The 18,136-nt window shown below is 26.8% G+C and overlaps 1 protein-coding gene across 2 annotated transcripts; it reads right to left on the bottom strand.

Moving 5' to 3' along the window:
- Nucleotides 1–623: 623 nt before the first annotated feature.
- Nucleotides 624–13,584, bottom strand: LOC135929458 (heat shock 70 kDa protein 13-like). Of its 2 annotated transcripts, none has more exons than XM_065466058.1 (8): nucleotides 13,456–13,584; nucleotides 13,217–13,412; nucleotides 12,842–12,989; nucleotides 12,404–12,716; nucleotides 12,036–12,206; nucleotides 9,636–9,944; nucleotides 2,658–2,807; nucleotides 624–1,733 (listed from the first exon to the last, which is right to left on the bottom strand). In XM_065466058.1, the coding sequence occupies exons 1-8, from the start codon at nucleotides 13,475–13,477 to the stop codon at nucleotides 1,402–1,404; spliced, it is 1,641 nt and encodes a 546-aa protein (XP_065322130.1). In that variant the 5' UTR covers nucleotides 13,478–13,584; the 3' UTR covers nucleotides 624–1,401. The 2 variants fall into 2 exon arrangements, with proteins under 2 accessions (XP_065322130.1, XP_065322131.1); XM_065466059.1 differs by having other exon boundaries at nucleotides 13,217–13,382; nucleotides 13,456–13,522.
- Between the last annotated feature and the right edge of the window lie 4,552 nt (nucleotides 13,585–18,136).

Genomic DNA, 18,136 nt, shown 5'->3' with positions numbered 1-18,136 from the left:
TTTTAACCTCCAAATCTGGTATGTTTAAAATTTTATACTTTTTCTTTTCGTCAAAGAAATGCGCTAAACTTTTCTAAATAACGATTGTGATTAATGTTACCTATTGCCACATAATATATTTATTACCCATTTTTGTATAAAACAAATATAATGTTTTTAAAAATATAAGCGTTTTCAGATTATATATTTACCATTTTCAAACATAGATTGGCCTTTTTGTAATATCAGTTAATGAAAGTGAGTTTTTAGAAAAGAAAATTGTCACATTTTTATCACTTTAAATCTCTTAATTTATTTTTTGAGATTTTTTTTGGAAAATAATAAAAACTTGAAGATCTAATTAATTTTTGAAATTTCGAGCATATTTTTATCTAACTGAAAAAAGAAGTTTAAATGCAGTGGGATTACTATCTATTTAAATTGTCCATATTTTAAAACAAAATAATGATTAAAATAAATCTGTAACACAAAAAAAACAACAAAAGAACACAAAACAAATTGGCGTAAATAAAAAAAGATTAACATAAATATTATTACAACATCCATCTAAGATACGATTATCGCTGAAATTGCATAGCGATATGTTCAAAATATTTATTTTTTTTAATATTTTCCATACAAAACAAGAAAAATAAACAAAAGAATACACTAATATATCCATATAAACTATGTCATTCATAAAAATTAATTACAATTTAGCACCTCTTTCCAAGCACGCAGTGATTGTAATCGAAGATATTCGTGATTCGAATCGAATATTTAAAAACAAAAAATTGATTTAATCATAGGTATTTTTGGATCTGGTTAAATCGTATTTATCAACAAAAAAAAATATCATAAATATTCGTTTGTCTATAAGTAATTACATAGAGGTTAGATTAGATAATTTAGGTATAATTTTATAATATACAATAAAATTAATAAATATTTTAAAATTGGCTAAATTAAAATAAATATATACATAACAAATGACAATCTATTAATTTTGGACTATTCTAACTCGGTTGCTGATGAATCCATAACTACAACGGACATGCAAGAGTACAAGGGTCGTATTTTATTCTTTTTTTAAATCTACCCGGGCAGGGTTTGAAAATATAAAACCCGGACCGGGCCGAAAAATGATTTTAAAAAATCCGGACCGGGCCATGTAAATGGTACTTCTGCAGGTCTCTAATAATAATATCAAAGTGATTAAAAAAAAATACCTTGTAGATAAGATAATAATTATTAATAAAATAAATGGAATAGATTTTTGAAGTTTGAAATAGATAAAAGTGGTTTTAAAAAAAATCTAATTAATATTGTTAATAAAGAAATGATTCCCCAATTTATTTAACACGTGATTATTTTTTTTTAAAAATATGGATCATCGTTTTATAAATCCCTTTTTCACGCGATTTATAAATCGACGCGTCTAACAATTTTCCTCCTTCTAGGGTAAGGCTCTATGGCGCTAACAGTTAGGGGCCACGCCCCGCCGACGATCCCTCCCATGATAGCCACACCTTTCGCTACAGCTAGCTCGGGCTCTAGAGAAAGTTGAACATTAGTTACGATTCGATCAGGTTTTGTGGGTCTAGAATTAGGTGTTCCAGTATGATCATGATGAGTTTCATCTTCGATGCTTTCGCTGGAGGAACTTGTTGTGCCCGAAAAAAAATCAACTATGGCGCGATATACCAGAGGTACTTTGACGGATCCGCCCACCAAAACGACTTCCTGGATGGTGTCTGCGTGAGTATTATAAAATAGTTATATTCTTTCTTAGAATAAAGATGTTTTTCACCATAAAGATCAGTCTCGATTAGGAAGGGTTTATATTAAATATATGTTACAACGAGCATATTATATGGAGTAGGAAGGATAGAATGGTTTATATTAAAATCACCGCCCCCCTATAGTTTTTATATAATTTTGTAATTAAGTCAATAAAACTGGATCAGATGACTGACGTCAATCATAAGAAGAAAAAGACTAGTGTTCTTAAATGGCTAGAATCGAGCCGATTTTTAAAAAAGGCTAACTCAAAATTCTAGCCAGAAAATAATACCAATGCCTTGAGATTTCTTTAATAGATATCTAAACACTTTGTGCCATCTATGAGCGAAATCTTCAGGTTTATGTTGGTTTTTCTTGGATAAAATATTGAGTTAGAGGGGTTTAACAACACTAAAATACCCCCCTAAATTTTAGACATCTGATTTATATAGGGTTTAAATTATATTTATTAATTATTAAAATCCATCATGTATCTCAAGCACATTTTTATATCCTCGAAGTACAAGCTATTGGAGATCTGCATGGCCCGGTCCGGGTTTTCCACCTCAACACTAAAAAAAATTCTTCCAGTTCCCAAACCAGGACCCTTAATTTTTTTTTTGGCAAAAGTGGAAACCAATGATTTTAATTTTTAATTTTTTATCCAAGTTATAACTAAAAATTATTAGAAATAAAAAGAAACTATTTTTTTTTTAAATTTTTATACTTAAAAATTATTTATAAAAAATTTCTTAAATGAAATTAATGTAAAAGCTCCATTTCGTTAAAATATTTTGCATAGGTTTCCCTGGTTAATTAATTCTAATGTCCAGAAGCTATTTTGGGGAGTCTAATATTCTAAAAAAAAATTGAATTGCGTGAAGGATCTAAAAAACCTTCCTTGTCAGAAGAATCAAACCGAATTCCGCCAATGTGCAAGCACTCCCTCAGGGTTTCGATCACCTTGGCGACGGTAACGGCGTTTACTTCGTCGAATATTTTAGTGGTTAGAAGAGTCGTAAAATTGACCCTTTCCGTGATTAGGTCTTTTGATCGATTTTTTTTTAAAAATTATATATAAAATAATATAGACATCAGCCTATGTTTCTAAAAATAAATATGTATACTAATATATATTCGACTTAAGTAATGTTTTGATTTAAAAGATGAATATTAGTGAGAAAAAGTATATAAATTTTTCAATAAAGGTAGAAAAAAAATTCTAAGCGTCAGGCACTTCTACAATGGTATTAGGGTAATGACGTAAGATCGGCATTCAAATTAGTGAGGGGGGATAGGTGGGGGGGGGGGGGGGGGGGGTATGAAAAAGAGGAGGAATAATTTTGCTAATTTTGATTTAATAGAATGGTAGACTGTCGGCAAGTGGGTAATATCTTATTTAGACTCAGTGTACCGAAGAAGTTTCTTATAGAATTAGAAGAAAAATTTGAAAAAAAAATTGAGCGTTTTCCTCGAAAGACTATATTTATAAGAGCTAGTAGAAAGAACAGATATAAATTCAAATTTTGTTCTAGGTTCGAGTACTTTCATACAGATATAGTGACCTGACCGAGATAGAATGTCTGTCCAAATCCGACCTATCCAAAGTCGGTCAGATTAAACTCGGTGTCACGAAGAGCTAATATATTTTTTTTTCATAAGTCTTGAATATAAAAATAATAAGAGTTTAAGTTATTATCAGGGATCCAGCCCAAACCTGAACTAAAAACAGTTAAATATTTTGCAGCATAGCCACCCTTACTCTCGATATTTTACTGAACTCATGAACGAACCCTTTTTTAGATTTAGAGCTCAGGGTCCAAGCATTTTTTTTTATGGAGATTTTAATGGCGATATTTTAGAAGATATTCTTAAAAATTTTAAATAGAAATAGAATATTATTTTTTTTTAAATCAAAAACAGTTATTGTTAAAATGTTTAACCAGTGCTATTATATCTAACTCTAGATTGGGCGATTCATTCGTTAAAGAGTCCTCACATTGAAGTCAGCTGTAGCGCCATTTTGTAGTTGATCAAATGCCTCGATCATTATTATATACCTTATCTTGTGTAGCACGTTGGTTCTTAGAACTGCCCAAAGTTAGCGAAAGTAAATTTTTATGAAGGCCAACCCTTCATAAAAATTAAGCCGTTTTTTTCTTAAGGATACTAACAAACCTTGTACTCAGTAGGAATTTAGCCAAAATGAGTGGAACCTTAACCCTTTCCCAATTTTGTAAAAGCGAGATATTTAGTAATGAGTATTATAAAAGGAGATATAAATTTAGTAATCTTATTTATTTTTGAATCCATATAATCACCACATCAATAATATAGGATGAAATAAAAAATATGTACAGCAGTTTCCATTTCATTATAAATCGATCATCACTTTCCACATTACTCCATTAATGTAATCTCGTATAATTTTTTAAATTGATTGGGTCTAAGAAATAAATATATGATTTAATAAAATTTATATGCCGGTACAAAATCAGTACAATCACTTATCAAATCATACTAGATCATTTTATCTAACTTTGAAGATAAACCTACATCTTACAGGAAAAAAAATCTAATCCCATAATGTATATATTTCAATTTGTAAACATAACAATACATTATATTAATTAAGTTATATGATGAAACTAAGGAAAAATGATCAAATGAATCCTAAACCTCAACCTATGACTTTATCAAGTTTTTTTTCAATTAAACTTTATCAGTGATCTCATGAAATAAAAGACTCGAGATTTGCATATTTAAGCCCACACAGCTCCAACAGTACATCATATCATTAATTCCACAATTCCACCTCTCATACAAAAATACCAAAATTACACTCCATACAAAATATTTCATACTTATATCTATAACACCGTAAAATATACCACCTAATAATGTCCAAAGCTTATATATATAAATTGCCAAGAAATCTTATAACCCAGATTTCTTTGTCTCAATCAAGATAATAATAATGAAAATACTTATTTCAATCATATAAACTTTTAATTTATCTAACTTGATTAATATTTTTTTTTGATTATATATTTTCATCCTTCTTCTTCATTAGATCATCACTTATAAAAAAATATTCAATATATTTGCATTAGCATCAGGGATAATATACAAGATCATAATTTTTATAATATGCCTAATATATGGCCAATTCCATATACAATATAATTTTTAGTTTATATTAGAATATAAACATAATATTTTACGTGATTTATTGATTATTAAATTTGTATTGCTTTTGTAAAATTTTGTCACATAACAGTTCTCAATGCTTGGTTACTTAAAGTCAGCAAAAATGAAAAATTTGGTTTTTAAATATCTTAAAAAAAAATAGTATTGCATCTGATAATTGGTGGATACCTGTGAACAATTAATTTTAGTGAACAATTAATTTTACAAGAATTTGAAAATGGCGGTGCCAAATCTCATGTTCCCATAATATGATCACAAAGATCAATATAAATATTTGTTCCTATTATTTTGGAAAAAGACCAAATATTTTCATCTTTTTTTTAAATAATATTTTTCTGCTTTGATTTCATTATGACAGGTTTTCTAAATGAACTTTTATAATATTCTGCATAAATTTGATATACTATGTAGGGTATCACTAACCTCCCATTTATTTTAAATGTTTATTAGCATATTGATATTATTATCATTATACAAATCACTGACCATAGCTGTAATGCAAACATCAAATCATACCTTTTTTTCTATTTATAAGTTGTCATATCATACTATATATCCCTAAATATAGGTTTATACATTATCTATGATAATATTACAGCATCATGATTATATTGAAAATTGTAACATATTATATGTATATATTATCTAAGGTTCTCCCATTTCATGTAATTGTTGAATCCAATTTTGCCATTAATAAAGTGCGAATAGCAAATCAAACTTGTTTTACTTGATAGATTTATCATTAAATCCACTCTTGCTTGCTACTTATACCAAAATTCCACATGCAAGGCTTTGTAAGTTAAAAAGAATCTTAAAAAATGTTATTTATATTATAAGTTTAATTAATGAATAACTTTTGTTATATGTTAAAATATAATACTTTATTTTGAGAGTTTTACCAATTACTAATTCCTTCCCAATTTCCAGCATACTTACATGGAAAGAATTTCTACACATAATTTTTTTTTATAGATTTATAAATATAGTCCATTTGTTAACTTTAAAGATTTTAAATCTAATACACTCATCAAAATGAGATTCATATTCCAGAATCGTATTTATCTATAATGGTGCTTTATATCCATTCCCAAGACAGTTTCTTGTATTAAGATAATCAAACATTTTATCAGCTTGTTTATTAATTTATTTCATAATTTTTATTTTACTGATCTATCATCAATGTACCGTCACAATTTTGAAAATTCAGGTATTGCCTGGTGTTAAGCAAAAAGAAGACTTTTGACAACAGATGCACTAAAAACTTGAGCAGCTATTTTTACCTTTAAAAATATTTATTAATAATAATATATTTATTAACATACTTTCATTTTTTGTTTATGGAAATGCAATATATGATTTGCGCAATTTATTAGAAGTACGTAATCCTTCAAGCTCCCACAATTTATGTAAATTTTGTATAAACTTACAATTTATTAACTATAAATACAAAATAAATCATTAATCAAATTTTATATAGCTAAGCTACCACTCCATTTGATTCATTAAAAATTCTTCTTCAGCTAGTGGATTTCTTAATAATTTTAGCATATGACATACATCAACAAAAGCAATATTTCTATTTCTAAACTGATTTCAAATATCGTAGAAAAATTTGGTGAGTGATGTATTGCTCGACCTAAATGAAACTGGAGTTATCTGTTAGACCATATTGTGTGATGGTTTATCTGTAAATAAAAAATGTGAAAACTGTGTGGTTTGAGCATGGATCTTGATGATATAATTCCATAAAATTAGCAGGAGTGCTGTTTCTAATTAAAATATAATGTCACTAGATGTATGTCATATGCTAAAAATTATTAAGAAATCTACTAGCTGAAAAAAAAATTTCTAGTAAATGAATCAAATGGAGAGGTAGCTAGTAGCTATATTATATTAAATTTGACTTAATTATTTTTTTTGTATTTATAGTTAATAGATTGAAAGTTTATACAAAATTTACATAAATTGCAAGATCTTGATGCTAATAAATTGGGCAGCAAAGCACATATTGCGTTCCACAAACAAAAAATGAAAATTTGATAATTAATATATTATTAAATATTTTTAAAGGTAAAACTAACTGTTCAAGTTTTTAGTGCATCTGAAAATGTGAAAATAGGCCTTATCATAATGAAATCAAGCATAAAAATATTTTTTAAAAAAATGGAAATATGTTTTTTTCCAAAATAAAAGGAACAAATATTTATATTGATCTTTGTGATCATATTATTGGAATACGAGATTTGGCACCGCCATTTTCAAATTCTTGTAAAGGTTACAATTATCAGATTCAATACTATTTTTTTAAAGTTATTTAAATATCAAATTTTTCATTTTTGCTGAACTTAAGAAACCAAGAGTTGAGAAATGGTATGCGGCAAAATTTTACAAAAGCAAACAAATTTTAATAATCAATAAGTCATGTAAAATAATGTTTATTATTTTTAAAAATTATGTTGTATAAGGAATAGGTCATATATTAAGCATATAAAAATTATGATCTTTATATATTACCCCTATGCTAATGTAAATATATCAAAAAAATTTTATAGGTGATGATCTAATCAAGAAGTATGAATATATATAATCAAAAAATGATAATATTAATAATAAACAAGTTAGATAAATTAACTTAAAAGTCTATATGATTGAAAGAAGTATTTTCATTTATTAATATCTTGATTAAGACAAAGGAATTAGTGATAAGGTTATTGGCAATTATTTATATAGGCTTTGGACATTATTAGGTGGTATATTTGATGACGTTATAGATATAAGTATGGTATATTTTGTATGGGGTGTAATTTTGGTGATTTTTGTATGATAAGTGGCATTGTGGAGAATCTATATATGTTTCTTTGGATATTCTGTGTCATATTAAATTAATGATATGAAGTAGTATTATTGGGTTAGCAATGTGGCCTTTTAAATATGTAAATCGGGAGTCTTGAGATCACTAATAAAGTTAAATTGAAGAACTTAATAAAGTCATCAGTTGAGGTTAGGATTCAGTTGATCCTTTTCCTTATTTAACTAATTATTAAAATGTATTGATGTTACAAATTGATTATTTTCTTAGCACAGCAATATAAATATATTATCAATTTGTTGATAGGCAGTAAATTATATGAGAATTTTATATATCGCTAACTAAAAGAATTCCTCATCTTAACTTTTGAGAAATAGGGAAAATGTTGAAACAAATCAATTTTTAAAATTATATAATAGGCATTTGATCAACGTACAAGCTATTAAAAATGGCGCTATCGCTTTCAATGTGAGGACGATTTAATAATGCGCACAAATTGAGCGTTTACGTTTTGCCGTAATTTTAAATAAAAAAACGTAACGCGTCCCTCGTTTAAATCGAGGTCCTCTTTTTTTTATAAATATCCGTTCGATTCAAAATTTTAAATATGTTCTTTTAAAAAAAAAAGATTTGTCTTTGAAAATAAGATTATCGTCTGCGTTCTTATTTCTTTAATTTCTAATCGTCTGCGTTCTTATTTCTTTAATTTCTAATTATCGTCTGCGTTATTATTTCTTTAATTTCTCAATATTCCTATTTTAGGATTACAAGTAAATTATTTATATTACATTTTATAAAATATTACAAAATGAAGAATAAAAAAAAAGGTATTGAAAAAGCAAATCTGTTTGCGTTTTTTTTTAAAATGGTTGTTAACGCCAAACGGTGATTTTAACAATTTGTGCGAGACCATTTGTAAGGCATTATTGGCGCTTGCAATGCTAATCTATAGTTATATATCATTGTTTACCACCATTCTTTGACTTTTCCTATCAAAATGCAGTCTTTCATGTTATAAAATTAGCTAACTCTTCTAATTTATAGTTATAATCTTCAAATTTTAAATGACATTTGAAATTTTTCTACTTAATTACCGAAAAATTGTAAATCTACCTATCTTCATAAAGCACTATTACAAACAAATTATTTTCTTCATTGTGTTATTTATTGATTTGTTCCCAATAATGGAAGGTCAAAATTTTGAATAATAGCAATTCCCCTATTGTACCAGTAATATACAACTTTTAAAAACTATTTATTATAATCTTGAACCTTAAGATGCCCACAATGTCTTAAACATTCCACCTTCCAAGTTTTAATAAACACAAATGTAATGTTCTTAAATAGTGATATATTTGTAAATGTTAAAATGACTCTATTGGTAAGATCAATATCGTAATCCGATACTTACCTGATAACATTTATCTTCCCTCCTTATTCTTTGATACCGCCAAGCCTAATATTATTACTCTCTATATTGCTATTTGACGTTGCCACCTACCCAAGTTAAGCTATAGAAACGCCATCGAAATTATTTTTTTTAGAATTTTGCAGAAAGAAGAGAATATTGAAAATATTTTAATTGCATAATTCTATATAAGTTCGATATTCTTTTTATGAAATAGTCTATAAGATTTTTTTTAAAAAATCAAGTGGAATATGCAAAAAGGTTCAAAATCAATTTTAAAAGGTTTCACTTAAACAGATAATCCTATTTTTTTCATGAACAGGTATTCATTAGACTTCAGATTTCTGGCTGAAACATATTCGGTATATCTAAAAAGTAAACTGTCCTATTATATCAATCAAAACGAAAAAAAAGTGTATTTTATTTTATATATTTTTTTTTAAAAACCTTGATCGTTATTCACATCCCGTGTGCCAATTTCACCGCCGCCCATATAAGTGTCATCCATATTGTCGTTTTCTTTAGCGTACGACAAGTGCAATTCCAGGGCTAACTCGTAGGTTTGAACTGAGGAGTTGTAAATGGAGTTAAAGCTACATAGGGCGATCTTAGCTCTTTCTATACCCGTCTTAAGTCTCTCCAAATCCTCCCTCCGAGATATCTTGGCACCCGAGCCGTATTTCGATTTAAGGGATTCGTGTATAACATACTCCAATAGACGCTCGTTAAAATCTTGACCGCCTAATCTGTTGTTACCTTTAATTTCATTGTAATTTTTTTGTGTAAGAAAGATATAATATGAATTATTGCGAATCAAAAACAAAATCATTTATTTTTGTATTGATTTACTTAATCAAAATATCAACATAAATTAGATATAATTACATATTTATAGAGAAAGGCTGCATTATTACTTAATCATTTATATTAGGACTGTGCCGATATTTTTACCGATATTGAAAAATAGAAAACAAAATTATTTTATGGAAGCATTTAGAATTGGACTATTTAAAATTTGTTCAAAATTGGTGTTTAGACAATCCACATGGGTTGATTCTATTTGCCTCTACCAACCACTCCGTAACATATTCTATAGTGTTACTAACTTCCCAAGATGGTTATGTATTTAAAAATATCTGTCGATTGGCTTTAAGTATCCCGGCAAAAAAATCGGTGCAGTCCTAATTTATATTATCTCGCAACCAGCCCCTTGTAAAGTAGAGCGTAAACAGAAAAATGGGACTCTTTTTTCAAATTATACCATCATCCCTAATTTTTCAACAAGAAATTTTAAAATACTTATTTTTTAATTATGGATTTACTCACTCAATCAATGTGCACCAAATCAATCTAACCTACAGTTGGAACATTTAACCAAAAATGAATGGTTTTAAAAAAATCAATTACTTTTTTTGCGTTTTTTAGATTTATTTTGCATATAAATTGTAACATCATTAAAGGGGTAGACGCTCTAAATGTCCAAAATAAAAACCGCTAAAAAATTGGGGAATCTTGTTTATTCTCCTAGAAAATATTATTTTAAGCGATACTTAAAATAATAATAGAAATGATAAGGAAGTGAACCACTATGTATTTTAAATAGATTATTTTAAGAAAAAAAATAGTGTTAAAATAATGGATAAAATATCTTCAATATACTACAAGAAAAATCCAGATATTTCCCCAATTTAACAAGAATTTTTTTTTAAAAAAAAAATTTAATTGACATATAAGTAAATTATTAGCTTCCCTATTATCTAGTGTTGTTAATCGAATGAGTCGAGTCGACTTAGTCGAAAACTGAGCCAAGTTTTGGGTCGAAAAAATCTACCCAAACTGACTTGAGTTATGAAGTGGGCTCGTGAACTCAAGTCGACTCGAGGCATAAACATGAGTGGAATAGAGGACGAATATTTCAAATTAGTTTTTGTATTATCTTATTAATATTATTTTCGATATTGATTTTTAAAAAAAAATTTCTAGGATATAGGCACAATCTCCACTTTTTTTAATATTTAGAACGTGAATTTTAAATAAATAATATAATTAATATTATTCTAATTTGAAGAATATCTATAATTATTTTGGCTGTTATTTAAACAAAAATATTGGTGCAATCCTAGTGGTCATAATGAAACCTGATTAATTTTTTAATGATCAAATAGTAATTTTTACTAATCAAACTTTTTTTCTAATAGGTCAACAATTAAATTTTTATTCTTACTATCCCTCTCTAATTAAAATTCATTTTTTCTAAATCTTGCCAACATGTTTCAATTCACTAAACAATCCTCAAAAAAAAAATTTTTATAAAAAATGTTCGCTCTACTATGGCTTCTTGCTACTATTACTAAAGGGTTCCATCTCATAGCTATTTTTCTTAAAAAACACTGTCCTATTTAATTAAGAACACTATTTATCGCATCGATTTTATTTATTTTTTTCCCTCCAGAATTTAGACCTTCTTTCATATTCATTGAAATTATAAATAACTTGAATTTCTTCCTCAATACATTTTGGGAAAGAAAGGTCTTAATATTTTGTTTAAAAAATCATAAGGACAGGGAGGGGTAGGAGGATGATAATTTGACAAGCCCAAAATAAGATATTACTCAAGGCCATGGTTGTAAATAGAACCTAACTGTTCTAATTTTCTCAGCTTCATCGTGATGAAGTCTTGTATACATCGTTTTATTTTTTTATGTATTCATTTTAAACTTAAAATATAATTTAAATATTTCCATTTTCCATTTTTATTTCATTTTATTTTGGGGAAACTAAAAGTGAAGTCAGGAGGGACTCATTTTAAGGAATTATTCTCTCTAAAAACAATATAAGATGTATAACCTGCTAAGGCTCTAACAAAAAACATGCCACCATGCAGAGTCAAGAGCGAAATATCGGTAGTCCCACCTCCTATATCAATCACTACTACATTGTTTAAATCTTCCTTCAGGTGGAGCCCATATGATAGAGCGGCTGCAGTGGGTTCACTTATAACTCGTAATATTTGGACACCTTTCAGTTTTATAGTTTTTTTTTGTTTAAAAAAATATAGTAGATAATTAGGAACTATCTTTGTAATTAAAATTAAATTGTTCTAACTCTTTAAGATTTTGTTTTTATTTATTTTAAAAAAACATATATTATTTTGATGTAGTTAGGTCTATTTTTAATTTCAATAAACCAAAAATATTGTTTAAAAAAGAAAGTACCTGCTAATCTTGCAGCTACTATTGTCCCACTTTCTTGTGCATCGTTAAAATCAGCTGGCACTGCTATAACCCCTTTATCCATCTTTCTTCCAACCATCTTTTCAGCAATTTTTATCAATTTCGATATTATTATGGCTCCAACACATTCTGGACTGATTAAAAATATCTTGGATGATTCATTCTTGAAAAGTTGAGTATGGTGGATACCTGAGCATAACTTATTAAGGGTTCTAGCTAAGGTATTGATAGAATCTGTCCCTATCATACCGGCAGTTTTTATTTGGAAATAGGTTCTTTCATTATGGTTTTGAAGCTGATATGGTATAGTTGGAAATTAATTAATGTTAAAGGTATATAGGAAATACTTTCTCGATTTTAAATACATACATAAACTCTCAATCATTTTAAATTAATTTATTTTAAAATATATTTGAATACATCAAATGGATACAATTGAATGAGATGGGCTAATTCTGTTTCAGTAAAATTTTTGCCAATAAATCTCTTAGCATCATACAAAAGATTAGTGGGATCAATTTGAGCTTGTAATTGAGCTTCATATCCAACTATTATATCACCTTTTTTACTAAAAAATTAAATTAGGAATTTAAAAAGGTGCTATATATAATATTAATTTCTCGGATAAGTATTCTGTTAATTATTAATACATATTTCATCAAAATGGTTAATTAAGATCCCAATTATAAAATATAATATAAAAAAAATATGGCATTCACTTTATTTGCTTAAAAAAATAATTAGGTAAAAATAACCATACTGAATAATTAAGTTTTATATTAAATTGTTAATTACTTAAAAAAGATTTGACTAGGAATGCTTTTAAAGGATTGTTCAATCTCATATACCGTAACATCACCAGTAACAGAATGGTAAGTTCCTATCGAGGAATAAGTGGTCCCTAGGTCTATACCAACAATTTTTGGCTTAGGGGGTGGTTGATACTTTTGATAAAAATATGCTGATATAAGAAATGCAATTATTGACAGGCCTTTTTAATAACAATAAGTATAAGATCATACTATAAAATTTACCAATTGAAGGGAAATATTCCATGCAAAGTTTGCATTTTTTTCAAATCATACTAAAAAAGTCGGTTTAGTATAAACTAAGAATTTACTGGTAAAGCGATAATTGACACTGAAATTAATAATTGGCAAGATAATAAATAATAATCTATATTATGATATTCCGATTTATGATGACATATCAACGCCATGTCATCGCTACGTTATTAAAAATTTATTAAATATATTGAAATCCAAGTTATCTTGACAGGGGCGTGACTGCCTTTACATACTCAGGGAGCTCGAAATTTTTTTAAAATTATATTCAAAATTACGGCTAAAATAATTCGAAATTACCTTCTTTTTTTAAGATAACAATATCTAAAATTACCTCACTGGTAGTAGTTAGACACTAATAAAGAAACATAGCATGTTTTAGAATTATTACTTCCAATTGTTTAGTCAACTTTAAGGGAGATAATATAAAGATAACCACGGAAAAATAAATAATATATAATATTATTTATAAGAGGAACTCTTAAAAAGTTTAAGCAAAAAGAAGTTTGGAGATTATCCTCTCTAAATTTTTTATTGAATAAATCCTGGCAACGCCACGTGTTGTAAATTCTGATCAATATCTTTGTATATATTCATTTAATAAATTTATCAACTATAATTTATAATATTATAACTTTTATATAAAATAGGAACCAGTGACGAAGCGTCAAGTTTACTACTAGAGAAGCAATTGAAAATTTTATTAATTTTTATTTATTAGTCAAACCATTAAAAAAATTAAAATTTATAAATAAGTATAATTCCTCTTTGTTTTTGAGTAAAATGATCAGTTAGTGAATTATAAAAGTTATTGCTAGATCAGTGGCGTCGCTAGGGAACGCGCAGGGGTTCGAGCCCCTGAAAATTTTGAATAGTCCCTTGAAGCAAAAAAATATTTTTTAATAGCTCATTAATATCCCCTTGAACCAATGCCCACTGACTTATTTCTTTTATAATTATCTTGAGTAATATATAGATTTAATTTTATAACTAAAAAATTAATAATTCTATCTAAATTATTCTTAAATGAAAACTATTTATTTATTAGATTAGATTAATACTTAAAATTTATATTTTCACTATGTCAGCTTGCAGTAAAATTCTGTGCTAAAAATAGTAAATTAATATCACTCACTAAATATTAATTTAGCATTAACAGTTTAAGCTTTATTGACTTTTATTATTTAAATTATTATATATAACCCTAATTAAATAATTATTAATTGAAAATTAACAAATTTAATTGTAACTAGCCGAGTCAACTAATCAACTATATTATTGATATTTAAATTTAGTTACCATGCCTCTTCTTAAAATTATTTTCAAGGTCCAAATCCAAATAAGTATAAGAGATTTATTTATAAAAAGTAAGTAAACATATATAGTTTATAATCCTTTATTAGATATAATTGGTTATAAAATATTAGGTTAAATAGCACTTTACAAACGTATTTGACAATTATATAATATATTACAGTTAATATTTTAATAAATTTTACTAAAACTTTTGATAATAAATATCTATATTATAATTTTCCGATGTCCTCACTACGTCATCGTGACGTCATGTCATCGCTACGTCATGTCATCGCTAAGTCATGTCATCGGTACGTATTTATTTTTATATTTTTTATTTGTTGATTTTATTTATTTATTTTTTACAAAAGGATGATCCTACCAACAGTCTTAATTTATTTTTAAATAGATTATATTTTTTATTATTTTTAGCGATTAATACTTTTAACGATTTATCACATTTGATTTTGCAAAAATGGATAGATATTTATAAATAATACTGCTTGGACGATGGTTCAACAAGTTAATCATTTTCCTTGAATTCCTGTAATCGGAGTGCCAGTAATTTAAAAAAATTATCTAAATAAGGGCACTCTAGGATTTTCATGTGAAACAGGCTGATGGCTATGGATCATACAATTATATTGTAAATCTTCAGACAACTAATCCTTATAATTGCCTTATTCACTTATATCTGTTTATTTTCTGAAGTTTAAATATTTAAATAAGAATATTAAATTAAGTTAATTATAATAAATGTTTTATCTACTTTATAAATTTAGAATAAGAATATTTAATTAGGTTAAAGCGTTGTGTAAATTTAATCAAGAAAGTGTTAATTAAAAATAGGAAATTTGAATGCAGGTTGATCTTATGTGGTTCAAAAACATTATGACCAATGTAAACTGGGTTACTCTTTAACACTTACTTTCACTAAGTATCACTAAATATCACAAAATTTCAAGCAACTACTTGATATAAATTGCCTTATTCAATCACATTTCTCTGTTTTGAAAATTTTAAATATTTGAATAAGTCTATTAATGCTAAATTAAACTGAATTTCTCATCACATTTTCCTGGTTTGAAAATTTTAAATATTTGAATAAGTTTATTAAATTGTGTTAAACTAGACTGAATGTCTCATCTATCTCATAAATTAGATTATGAATTATTAAAATTAAGCCAAACTGTTGTGTAACTAAAATTAATAAATTGATGACTAATAATGATACAGTTTAGGATGCTGTATGGTTTTAATTAACACAATAGATTCATTATAATATAACGGATACATAGACTTTTATTCTACTGAGTAATTTAAATAATAAATGTTGCTTTTGCTCAACCTTATCTTCCAATATAATCTCCATAGAGGAAATGAACGAAGGAAATGAATAACGAGTGCACTCTTATCTTAAAATAGAAAATTCTAAACTTAATAAGGAAATACTTAGCTAGGTTAAAATATTATATCTAAAAACAGATAAATTTAAACGTAACGTAGGAATGTAAATAGTTTTATTCTTCCTTTTCCTCCAATTTTAATCATTTATTTTTGGGGCCATTTCTATAAATGTTCACAAAATAAATCACCCTTATCTTATTTTGTTTCATTCGCATGACTTTTGCGCACAAATAAATATAAAATAATATTTAAGAATATATCTATAAACAAACATAGAATAATTCTGGGAAATGTAAATGAAAAGTGAATAATTCAAAAGTATCACTTTTTATCTCCTGATAAGACTTAATAATTCAGGCAAGTCAATTTTTTAACTTTTTAATTAAATTTATATTATTTTAATCATCCTACCTATTTTTAAGGCAATCCATTTTGTCAGGCTGCACAATATGTCCTTTTATCTCTTATGAATATTTTATCTAACTAACTGAAAAATAAACAAAGTACATTTTTAATATTTAATTTAACTAAATTAATATAACAATTTTTAAGGATCCTACTTTTTTAAAAGCTTACCATTTTGTCGGATCTAGAGATTTACCTATCTCCAGGTTTGGGAAAAAATTTTGAAAATTTCTATGGGTTGGCCAGGCTTGAGAAAAATTTTTATAAAATTATTATGAGTTGGACTGGGCTTGGAAAATATTTTTATAAATTATATTGGGTTAAGCTTGGGGGAAATTATGAGCTTGGACGTTTGATAATTTTTTTATTATTAACTAAGGGTCAGACATTGGCCTAAAACAAGTTATTTTGCAGGCCTGGGCTCGACCTGATCAAAAAACCAAGGCCCATGAAAATCTGATTTTTATTGTATTTTTAAATTCATTATGATTATTTAAATGTTTTATTTCAGTTCTCAACTACCAAAATAATTATGATCTTTCATTCAGCTTGGATGAATTTTTCAAAATTATTATGACTTTGTACTTTACTTGGCAATTTTTTTCAATCTTAAATATTATGTATAAAATGATCAGTAAATTTGACATATTGATATTATCAAGTAAAAGCTTTAAATTTATTCTTACTCGTATTTAGTCTTAGTTTTAATGGATTGAACCTGGCCTGAAGGGGGAGGGGGTAAAAAGAATAAAATTGGATATTTTTCAAATAACAGATAACATCTAGTATAAATATAAGAAGAAAATTCTCATTCCTTGTCATTTTTGACGGGCTATCTACTAGTAAGTAATAAATTGCTAATTTAACGCCATCTATTTATTTAGAAATATTTTTTTAAATTTAACATATTATTTATCTCAGAATGGATGTAATAAATTAGATTACTATTCTTCTCTTTTTTACGTGTTTTTAGGAAAGCTATTTTTTTTCTTATTTGAAAAACAGTTTTGAGTTAAATTTTTGATACTAGTATATTTTTGATATTATTACAAACTACTACTTAAAATGTGAATTATTGAGGACTTATTACTGACTGCTTAATAAATCAATATATAATATACTTATAATATTTTTATAAAATTTTAAAGATTAAATGTAGTTTAGGGTTAGGGAAATGATTTATACGTAAAATACTGAATATACTGACTATAAAAATAAACAAACAACACCAAAAACACGATCCGGTAATATTTATTAATTAAATATATACAACGCTTTGTTTTTCTTTCTTTATTAAATAATATGACTGTTGTGTTATTAATTTTCTGCTTGTGTATCTATTTTGTTTCTTGTTTATCTGTTTGGCTTATATGATAAATTAGTATCGATTTTTTTAGGATTCTCCTAATACTGGGTCCAATACTTCTTCAAGCAACCCTCTCACGTTTGACATTGCCGCTCCTTCCCATTGTTCGCAGCTTAATCATCATTCACTCTACGCCCGCTATATGTTGTTGATGGTCTTTGCGGACACCGACTTAGG

This window comes from Gordionus sp. m RMFG-2023, chromosome 5 (genome assembly GCF_954871325.1).
Source record: "Gordionus sp. m RMFG-2023 chromosome 5, tfGorSpeb1-WG-v2, whole genome shotgun sequence".
NCBI lineage: Eukaryota > Metazoa > Nematomorpha > Gordioida > Chordodea > Parachordodidae > Gordionus > Gordionus sp. m RMFG-2023.
The sequence above is the reverse complement of the archived record's forward strand: the minus strand, read 5'-3'. Positions and strand labels throughout refer to the sequence as shown.